Here is an 11,398-nt window from a genome sequence, read left to right as displayed (position 1 = left end):
AAGGGGCACAAGCAGGGCTGGGAGGCTGTTGTGCAGGGACTTGCACAAAACAAATATACAAGATCAAAGGTAGTATCAGAAGTCTTATTTATTGTCATCAGATTTACAATTTTTAGAAAATCTGGTATTTACCATACAAAATTATAGCTAATAATCATAAATGTTGCCCAAATATGCAGTGTTATCCTGCCACTTACCAGAAAAACAAAACAAGGGCAAGGGGGGGTGTCGGCACCCCAGCACCTTTCAAGGTAGACATTGTGGGGTTTTTGCCATTCCACCCAAAAAAACATTGCCTGCCCCTGTTCTAGACTGAGCAGAGTCCCATTGAGTAGCGTGGTTTTCTTTAATCTTTACTAATCTATGGGGTTCCCAGAGGCTTCTCTATCAGATTGAGCCCCTAATATAGTCCATGGTCTGTTGTGACCTATCTATAAAACGTCTAAAGGTTACATGAATATATTGTCTCAAATAGTATATATTTAGAAGTTGTAATTCCTATTCCATGGTGATATTTGAGCTTTAACATAGCTTATATTTAAAACTGTTTTAGGTTTTGTTTGGGCTTTTTTCTTAGAAAAAGCATCTTGGCAAAACTCAAAATACAATTAAATTTAAAAAATGGTTTAAATAAATCAGATTTTTTTAAATTGTTGGTTTTTTTTTTTTTTTTTTTTTTTTTTTTAAATGATGATAACCCACCCTGTTGTGAAACTATGCTGCTTAACATGGGGCATCATAATACCTAGCTCTTGCATATTAAACATTAGTCTAGCACTTTGGAAATAAGTTTTTCTGCATTTATCATCTTAATCAAACTAAATATGAAGCATAGGAAAGGGCAGCATAAGATTACCTGGCTTTTCGTAAGCAGTATTTTTGAAGTTTTCTTAACTAAGGTGGAACCAGAAGAGGAAGGCAGCAGTCATGTAGTACAGCTGGTGAAATCTAAACAAGTGAAATTGTTAAAGGAGTTGGGTACTATCTTATAGAAAAAAGTATATGAAAAAGTTACAGCAAAAAAAATGGCATGCTTTAAAGCCCAAAATGGAGAGTTAGGCAAGACCAAAGCCTTAAATATAGGCAGAGTTGAACAGTGCCACTGGTTTTTGTTGTTGTTGTTTGTTTTTTTTTCTGGTGTGTTTGTTTTTGTTTTTTTTTTCCAGTGAAGAATTGGATTGGATTCAGATTCTATTTAGCTGCAACCTTTTTAAAATTCAGGTTATGTACAGTAAAGGAACGAAGTATTCCAGTAAAGGCTGGTTTTTGGTATTTAAACAGACGAGAACTGATTTCGAATCTTTTTTAGCTTAAGCTAGAAGACTACAAGGATCGCTTGAAGAAGGGTGAAGCCCTCAATCAGGACCAGTTGGTGAGTGGGTCTTTGTTTGTTTTATTTTTTTTTTAAGTTTGAAAACTCTAAACACGGTAGAAGGCTCAAGTCAAATGGTACTAAAGTGCAACATTTGTGAAGCAAGTTTTGCTAAGTACTGTCTCAGCCATCATTGAGTTGTCTGGGAGTAAAACCCAATAGGCCTGCTTCTGATTCAGTGTCAAAATGACAGTTTAAGTGCCTGTTAATGCCTAAATGTTTTGTTTTGCTTTAACTTTTAAATAGATTGTTCAAAAGTAAGTACCGTTTTGAAAGACACCCTCTCCAGATATTGTTCTCATAGCATCTTGTGTTAGCCTTCTTGATCTGCAGTTCCAGCCTTTGAATAGGTATATGCACTCAGCTTTTCTATGGTGAGAAATTGTTGTATTACTATAAATGAGGCTTGTGTTCTAATGATAAATGACTTGGCACTTGAGGCTGATGGGGATAGTCGTGTTTAATGTTGACGGGTTATGATGATGAGCCTTTAATACAAGTGTGGTATTTAACGTTAATTTAAAGTAATCTAACTTATTCTAGATATATTTTTGTATTGCAGTACAGCACTTCTGAGATTTAGTAGTTGAGTACTGCCCCAATATGATCAAATACAGAGGTTCCCAAACTTTTTTTTCTTAGCGTACCCCCTTCCAGACATACCAGCTGCCCACATACCCCTACCAGCATACCTTTTTTACTTTAGCCCCTTAAATGTGTAATGGCAGTTGTTAATTTCTGTCATAATTGGCTGTTTCTCCCACATAAACCCCCTGATTTGCTACCATCTTCATGGGTGGAAATACAACTTGACTTTATGATGTGGAATCTAAAAGCCAAGTGTTTTTGTTACAGGAAGCTATTAGAGTCACTAAATTGATGTCTCATGCTTTCCCTGTATCATCAATAGAAGGCTAAGAAATAATCCTATGTATATCTCACGAGGTTTTTTTCCCCTGTTAATTGCCTCTGGCATTTTTCTGACTCTTTAATTCTGTAGTAGTCAAACTTCCGGAATTCCATAAACATGCAGTAGGAAAACTTCATACTAGTTAGAGGTGACATGTCATGACATTGGCCTTAAATTTTAATCAAATTGGTTACAGAGTAGTATAAAAGCAGGCATTTATTGGCTGGAAATAGTGCATTTTCATTGCTTTGCATTGAAATTGATCCTTGAAGTATCTTTATTTTCTTTTTTTGTTCTTTTTGTTTCCCTTGTTTAGAAAACAAAAGCCTGCGTTTCATATATTGCTGGGTAACAGGCTCATCTTTTTTAATTTTGTATATTACAATGGGATAAGAGTAAGGGGAACATCATAATTCAGGGCTTAAACTAGATCTTCTGGCTTATGCTGGCTGAATGGTTCAAAATCATTCTTGTGTAGTACACTGCTATTTATCATATATCCTTTAAAAATGAGTGTGACAAAGGCACTGGTGCTGTCAGCCTTCATGTCAGTGGTTACTATTACTAAACTGCCGCTGCTTGGCTCCCACTTATAAGTATTGTGGTTTTAAGAACATTTTCTATTCCAGTGTGTCCACTGTATATTGCACTGTCAACACGCAATTCTTGTTCTCAGTTGAATGCACTACAGGACACGCAATAACTAGAGGGTGAGGGGAAGAGAAGCAAGCTTGCTTGCTTTATAGTTTTAAGTCTGCTAGAGCAGTGGTTCTCGAGTGTGTGTGTGCGCGCCAGTGGCCCACTTGTAAACGTCAGCAGCCAGTCCTGACCCAGTGCCCCTTATTCCTGACAGTTTCCCACATTCTTCTCCTTTTAAAAATGGATTTTCCTTTAAAAGTAGATTAACAAGCTTTAAAGTTTGTCTGCTACCCTTTCATATATTCTTGTGACCCATGGGTTGAGAAGTACTGTGCTAAAATAAAAAGCCATCTAGCATGCCCCAGTAATTGGGACTGGTACACCTTGATACCACTGCTGCTTCTATATCTGTCTTGGTCTCTCTTTTTTTTTTTTTGTGATTTTAAATTAAATTGATAAAATCTCATCTATAGAAAGAAATGTAGATCTCTGAATTGGAAAAGCTTGATAGGAATTAATGCTCATGAGTTGGATCCCAGGATTTGTTGAGTATCCTCCATTTCCACTGAGCCTAGTGGGACCTTGAACAAGTTTTAGCTCTGGCAGAACCATAGCTCTTCTTGCTTACTCCTGTAGGAGAAGTCTGTAGTAGACTTCTGAGTAGTTCTGATAAGCAAGAGGCTATCTAGGTGGGGAATAGCAGATGCTTCTTTACTTTTTTTGATCTTGCATATGGCAGCATTGAATCTGAAGTGACTAGATAAATGAAAGCAAACTCACTGCCAACTAAATTGATAAGTGGAGTCTGTTTTTTAAAAGCTACACCAGTGTGGAAGGTTCAGTACCTTCCACCCTCACCATGCTTTAATTAAAAGACACTTCCATGAACACTGATCTGTTACATCAGGGGTGGGCAAAATACAGCCCATGGACTGGATCCAGCCCACCAGGTCATTCTCTCTGACCTATGGGGACCTTAAAAAAACTTAGAAAATATTTATTTGCTTCTGGCTACCTGTCAAAGATGACAGAAGCCGGGGCAGTAGGACCCAGGGGGAGCCATTAGCAGGACATAGCAGCCCAGCCCTGCACCACTCGCAGCCATTTTTCTGCCTTCCTGCCCCCGCACTGTTCCAGCACAATGTGGCTCCTGGCTACATCTCTGGGCACAGGAGCATGGGGCCGTGGCAGAGGGTGGGAGAGCAGGGACTGTGTTCATAGGGTGAGCCATACATGCAGATCCCCCTCACAGCCATACATGCAAACTTATACCTACCTCCTACACACAATATATGAGTAAGGCTTAGTGTTAAGTTATTGTATACAATCAGCTCTGTATGTACACTACACAAATGCATGTAAACCATGACAAATATTTTTTTTAAATCAAATTAACGAATGTTGTAGGTGTTTACTTTTTAGAATTTAATTTGGTATTTTTCTGGTTCTAAGATGTGTCCCTCACCTTGCCCCTGGAAATATTCCTTTCAGCAAGGGTTTTGCCTTCAGGTGGCAAAGGTCAAGGGTTAGGAGGCAGGACTTTCAGTCACAAGATAGCAGCCAGGGGGTGGGGCAACATGGTGAGAGCTGCAGGGGTTTTTGAATAGCCAGTGCAGAAAAGACCCTTGTATATCTGGATGGCATGGTGCTGTTCCTGTTTGGCTTCTAGGGTCAGGTGGCACAGCTGCTTCTGCAGTATCCTGGCACCTGGCTCTTGCAGTCATGTGGCTTCTCTAGATCAGTGGTCTCCAAAGTGGGGTGCACAAGACGATCCGTTGGGGTACAGGAAGAAAATATTATAACTTATATTTGTATAAATATACATATATTGGGGGTGTGTGCTCAAAAAATTTTTACTGATGGGGGGTGCACAATCAAAAACGTTTGGAGACCACTACTCTACATGAGCTTCCACAGTGTGGGGGGGGGCCTCTCCAGATGTGACTGGCTTACCTCTGCCCTGCTCTGCCCTCACCCCTTCAAACTTTGTCTCTGTTGCATGTTATGATTAACTTGCATCATGAGTCGTGTGTTCTTAAACTGTCATTCATAAGCTGTGATTTGTCAATGTGACTTAAGGCACAACTAAAACCTGTTCTCAAATCTAAGCACATACTTAATCTAAATCTAATACATACTTACTTGCGTATATTCTTGTTCATCAGATTTTGCGACTAAAGAGAGAACACCTAAAATCTAAAGCTCCTAGTTCAGATGCTATAGCTTGTTACACTGTTCTGATAACATCCTTTCAGTTGCATAATATAAAATAGAGTTAATTTCACACTTAGCATGCTTTGGGTTCTTGGTTGAAACCAAGAGGATGTCAGTGGAAAATGTTTTAGGAATAACTACTTCCAAAGTTCTCATGGAATTTTAAAATGGATGTTTCACTTTTTTCATTAAACTCATTTACAGTATATTAAGCCTGTGGCTTGCCTAATGTCTATATAGATTAGGTACTTTAGTGGGGTGCTTTTATCTAATAGCTGATTGACTCAGCTTTAGATAAGTGCCAAAAAGCCCCACCAAAGTGCCCAGTCTATACAGATGCTGCAGAGCTGGGTTGAAGCTAACATGCTGCTGCTGCTTCTGGTAAGTGCGCTTCTGTGTTTTTGTTTTGTTTCTTAATCTCTGCAGGCAGCTTGTGTGTCTTAAACCATTGTCTCCCAATATGAATCGACTTGGAATTCAAGTCTTCACTTTGTTTAAGGATGGAAACAATAGGTTTTTAATTAAGTTAGTTAAATTATTTTTTCTTTTAAGAGCATATAACAAAAGCTATATCACTTTATGGTATTAATGGTTGTAATCAATAGCCTTCTGAGAACTTTTTGAAGCGACTGATTCAAGCTACAAAGCAAGCAGTGCACTTAACCTGTATTTACCTACTTATAGGAGGCAGTGGAGAAGTATGATGAGGTAGTGCACAACCTGGAGTTTGCCAAAGAGCTTCAGAAAACTTTTTCTGGACTTAGCCAGGATGTAAGTATAATTTGCTTTCATTGCTCAACCTGTTAAGTTTTTTAAAACCTACCATTTTAGAAGCTTTTGTGTAGCAGCAGCAGCATGTTTAATCTGAGAAGGTGAAGCTGGTGGTCCTGATTTGTAGATCATTTTGGAATGTATTCTTAAATGACTCCAATATGCAGAACCAGTAGAATGGCTTTACAATTTTTTCTGAGACTCTGAAATTTTGTTTGCAATAGTGAAAATGTAGTTAAGGTACAAGATTAATTTGAGTTGTACATGTTCCATAGCTTGAAGAAGAATGATTTTGGAGCATGTGGAGTCCCACAAAACTACTAGTCAAATGCACTGTGTACAAAATGCAGTGAATCTCAGCAGGCTTTTAAGCATGTTCTGGTCTCGGTGTGTTGATTCAATCTGTAGAATAACCATCCTTTTGACAGGAGGTTTGGAACTTGAGTTCTATAGGAATACCTTCCATGGCCTGTGAGTAGAGTTGATTGGGTAATACTCTACCATTTTCTCCCTCCCTTTAAAATACAGGGCCATTTCAAATGGATGTTGGCTGGGCCCAGATCATTCCAGTTAGAAACATTTTTGCACTTGTACTACTGAGTTCTGTTTTCTGGTTCAAAGTTCTTGTCTTTCCCACTAGCTTTGGGATTAAAATAAATTGAGAGCAGGATGAGACCCTTCTTTAAATCTTGGTGGCTGCAGTAAGTTTAGTGTGTAGTACTATTGGAAGTGCTGCACCTGTATAATCTCTCCTTACAATATACATCTTCACATCAAGAATTTTTGTTCTTGCTGTTAAGGGCTTTCATGTTTTAAGAATATGAACTGCTCTGTTACTTTCCTCCAGTATACCTCTAGAAAGTACGTAGCATTATATATTTTAACCTGGCTGTGTTGTTCTTTCGCTTGAAGCGCAATTAGTGACTGGGTGGGTTGGCTTGTTAGTTGGTTGTTTCTTAGATTCTGCAAAAAGCCGCAACTTTTTTTAATGTTTCAAAACGACTGGATGCAGGAGGATCTTTTTTTCCCTCCCCATGTGTACAGGGTAAGTTCCTTTTTTACTACAGGCAAAAAAAAAATCTCTTATACTGCTTTTTAAACACCTTTCCTTTCATTTATCTTGGTTCATTTTTAGTACCTGAGAATTCTTGCAGTATAGCTGGATGTTGGTTTGCCAGGTTGGTAGAGGAGCTTTGCTATCCAATAAATAGGAGGGTTAGATATTACCTAAACTTCTCATGACCATGTGTTTTGAATAAAATGCTTTAGTAGTTTTGTGCTAACAAAATGTAGCCAGTGCTAGTCCCCAAGGGTGGCTGTGAAACCCCCTGGTCGCCATGCAACCAGTGCCCTGCTCTGCCTCTAGTGTATCCTTCTCACCTGTTACATCCTGATGTAACTATTGATGTTGGAAAGGGAAGGCTGCCTAAAGGTCCTAAAGTGAGCCCTTGGTTCTTCTGACAGCCAGCAGGTCCCACCCAGACTTCATGGATCTTGGTCCTACTTTTGGGACCTCTTGGATTGCTTGTGGGCCCTCTTGCCTTGCTTATATGCTTCAGGTTACTTGTAGATTTAAGGGATGTTTATGGCCTCTGAACTTTCCCTACAACCATGCCCATGCCTCGCACGTGGGGTTGTAAAATTGCTCCCTTGGCCGAGGCTGAGAAGGCCAAGGCCCTGACCTTTTTTTGTAGCTGGGCTTTGTAGCCCAGTCCCACTGTACTAGATATGGCTTCTGGGTACCAACTCTTATCTTGTCTCTGCCCTTTTTTAGGTGCTGAACCTGCTTTGGCTCCATCTGGGTGCTCTGGCCCTACTTTGGCTCTGCTCTGGGCACTGAGCCTGTTTTGGCTGTCTGGGTCCCCTGGCCCAATCTGGCTTGAGTTGTTTGGCTGCAGTCCATCCCTAGGTGGCAACCCTGTAAAGCTCAAGCCAGGTCTTTGTCTTGAGGCCCTAATCCATGGCAGGACTTCAGACATACTTATGCCCTCATGTACAGCTGGGGCCTCTACCACCTCTTGTCCCAATCTCAAACCATGGGTATAAACTATAACCAAGGAATAAGTCCTCTGGCTATAACAATTGCTCTGGGTCAAACATAACCAGTGGCTGCCTGGCTGTACAACAGGATTTCCTTTTATCCTGGGTCACGTTGCTCTGCAAGGCAGGAGCATTGTTTGCCTCCCTCAAGGTAGCATTAATGCCAGCTAGCAGCTCTTGTGGACCCTCGTTCTTCGGAGCTGCTTACTCTGCAGCCTCCAGGGCTGTATGCTCAGTCTCTGAGCTTGTACATGTTAAGCCCTGCCTCCTTCCAGTTGTGTGACTTCCCTAGGCTGGCTTCAGGTGTGCTCTTTACCTTGATAAGCCACTTGCTGCTTGGGTAGCAGTGTCTCCTTGCTGCCTTCCCTCTTGCAGCTGGCCCCTGTTAAGCTGTTTGGGCTTTAGCTGCTGTAGTTTCTCCCCTTAAAGTAACAGGAGTTTTAAGTTCCCTGTTACACCATTACACTATAATTATTCCTTTGGTATCCTGACAGTGGATACACAAGATCCTTGAGGAGTTTATAAGTGAAACGTGTTTTACAAAAACTTCCTTATGTGACACTTGCATCCCTTGTGTAACATGTACAGAATTCCCTGTTAAGCATGTAATGTAAGTGTTTAAAGCCTAGCTAAAAAGGATGAACATGCTGTGGGGAGATTTGTGAATAATTCATTAAGTAATCTATAGAATTGATAATATTGAAATAATGGAGGCGTACCTAACTACTAACCTTCCTAACTTTACAAACATGGGCATCTTGGTTGAATATCTCCTTAAAGGAGGCATAAGCTTCAAGTTCTAGCCACTTCTAAATTTCTATTTAAGTACAGGCTTAGAGCTGGGAGAGACTGGTTCAAAAGCATATAGGTGCCTGGAGATTCAAGTTTAACTTGCTTAAGGTTTTGCCTAAATCCCAGTAGGCATCTGTTCTCCTCTTGAATATGGTCCATAGTTTATAACTTGTAGTTTCATTACCCATTCAGTTGTCATAGCCTCTTCAGTTGACTAACTTATTCTTGCAATATAACAGCTGCTGAAAGCACAGAGGAAGGCTCAGAGACGGGAGAACCTAATAAAACTTGAAGCAGAGAAGAAGAAGCTGCGCACAATTCTGCAGGTCCAGTATGTGCTGCAGAACTTTACTCAAGAGCATGTTCAGAAAGACTTCAAAGGTGGCTTGAATGGTGCAATATATTTGCCTTCTAAAGAACTAGACTACCTCATTAGATTTGCAAAACTGACGTGCCCAGAAAGAAATGAGAGCCTGAGGTGAGTTGAAGTCTTCCTACCTAAACATACTTTATCAAGCATAAAATAAGTGGTGCATTTTACTTTTGAGTATTTGGGGTTATACATCTCAGAACAAAAAGTGTGTTTTTAAAACTCGGGTCTATTAAACACAAATATGGTGTGTTGGAAGAGCTGAACAGCTAGCTCGGTGTTGAGCTGAGGTTGCTCACCCTGGAAGCCACATCTGATCCTTCACTGAAGTTCAAGACTTGGAGGGGGAGGAGGGGGATGGTGCTAAGCAACTTGGAGTGGAGGTGACCTATAAATCTCCTCCCCGCCCCCCCCTCAGCCTGCCAAGCCACTCTAGCTTTCCATCTGCAGGGAACATGCCCCAGGGTAAGTGGCACAGCTGCAACCCAGCACCTGAGCCCACACCCCTGCAGGGAGAGGAGGGAGTGCACAGAGTGGTGCGGGGAAAGCCAGAGTGGTGGGAGGTGCTGGGCTGCACTGTCCTCCAGAGTCGACTTGGGGGGAAAAAAGTGAGCGGAGCATTGGCCGACTTATGGTGAGCCACAAATACTGTGCCAGTGAGCTGCATGTGGCTCGTGAGCTAGTTTGGCCACCATGGAGCTAGATGTTCAGAATTGGATGCCATTTCTGATTCCCCAGTAATGCATGCGTCTATGCTGTACAGGTTTTTCTTGCTTTATGCAGGTTCTTTATGTGCAAATTCACACTTGTGATATGACCCTTTTATACCAAAAATTCATTATATGCAAGGTAAATTCACTCTTATGCGATCAGTGTGGTGGAAGCCCACAGTCAGCTGCTTTGCATGGTGCATCATGGGAGTGATGCACACCAAAATATAGTCTCCTGTATGGATCTGTGCTCCTCACTCATTGTCTGCTACACACTTCTGTGGGTGCCATCCTCATTTTGGCTTCTAAGCATCCCACTAGCTTTACCTCCTAACCCTCTCCCTGGTCCATCAATGAAGCATTCATCACACTTTTCACACCAACTAAACATTCACCACCACCCTGTGCTTGTGTGTACTGTCTGCTGTTGGCAAGTACCAAAATTGTCTTGTAAAAGTGGTAGAAATGGGTCTGGAAGTCGGTACAGTTAGGGTCTTGGAACATATCTGTATTTGTTACATTGTAAAGTCGGTTCCCTTTATGTAAATTCGAGTTGAGCTGTTTTCCAGGAACATATGTACAACATAAAGCGAGGGAAAGCAACGTAGTAATCTTCACTCTCTACCTAATCCTGTCAATCTGGGACCTCCAGCACAGGCCCAAGGCCTTGTCAGGCAAGGCCAGTCCAGCCCCTGCCATGTGGATCAACTCTGTAGACTCAATCTTTTGACACCCCTGCACCAACGAATTAGTATATATGCATAACATTTTCCCTTGCTAATAAGGGTCTTGTGGGAGGAGAGGATAAGCTAAAGAGTATTCAATACACAACGAAATGCTTGAATAAGGTTATTCACCTGAACTATGTGGGGGGGAAAAAAAGTTAGGCATGAAGATCACATTTTTTGTTAGCGTGAGTTTTTTGAACATATTACCCAAGCAGCAGTAGTAGCAAGAATTTAAGGTTCATTCCACATGAACTATACCCACCTAGAACTGCATTGGTATTAATGAAAAAGAGTTCAGCTGAATATGCAGAAGCACCATACAACTGGATGAGAGCGACTGATGCCATTGTTAAATAACAGCTCTCAGACAAAGCAAGTGAGACCATGTGACCTGTGCACAACCCAGTGTCTAACATTTTAGGACTGGGTTAAGCAGTGTTGTTGTTTGTTTTTGTTTTGTTTTGTTTTTGTTTTGTTTTTAAGCAGGAACCCTGTACCTTAGGCCAGTGGTTCTCAGCCTGTTTTGTACTAGGGCCTATTTGTAAGCATCAATGGCCAGTCCCAACCCAGTAAATAGTTTAAGAAAACAACCCCATGTCCTTCCCAGTACCCCTTGCTCAACTGTGCCCTCTGTCCCCACCCTGGGACACAAGCCCCCAGTGTGTGGGACAACTGGGAGGGCATGAGGGAAAATGACCCCGGCCCCCCTTGCAGATTTGTGCATCCAGGGGGCACTGGCTGCAGCCTGGCTGGACTAGCATGAGCAGGACTGGCCTACCTGGCTGGCCTCCACAGCCTAGCAGGTAGGACAGAGTAGGGCAGCAAAACTTGCTGCTGCTCCTGCCAAGACCC

The 11,398-nt window shown here is 41.5% G+C and overlaps 1 protein-coding gene across 5 annotated transcripts in view; it reads left to right on the top strand.

The window, feature by feature from the left end:
- Positions 1–11,398, top strand: part of CAPRIN2 (caprin family member 2) — a 76,565-nt gene that overhangs the window by 5,220 nt on the left and 59,947 nt on the right. For all 5 annotated transcript variants that reach the window (XM_019544617.1, XM_019544616.1, XM_019544615.1 and 2 more), the window contains exons 3-5: positions 1,310–1,372; positions 5,820–5,906; positions 8,978–9,216. In XM_019544617.1, coding sequence (XP_019400162.1) covers positions 1,310–1,372; positions 5,820–5,906; positions 8,978–9,216 — 389 coding nt within the window. The remainder of the gene's footprint in view (positions 1–1,309; positions 1,373–5,819; positions 5,907–8,977; positions 9,217–11,398) is intronic.

The sequence above is a fragment of the Crocodylus porosus genome, unplaced genomic scaffold (assembly GCF_001723895.1).
Source record: "Crocodylus porosus isolate Cpor-Errol unplaced genomic scaffold, CroPor_comp1, whole genome shotgun sequence".
Classification (NCBI taxonomy): Eukaryota; Metazoa; Chordata; order Crocodylia; family Crocodylidae; genus Crocodylus; species Crocodylus porosus.
The sequence above is the reverse complement of the archived record's forward strand: the minus strand, read 5'-3'. Positions and strand labels throughout refer to the sequence as shown.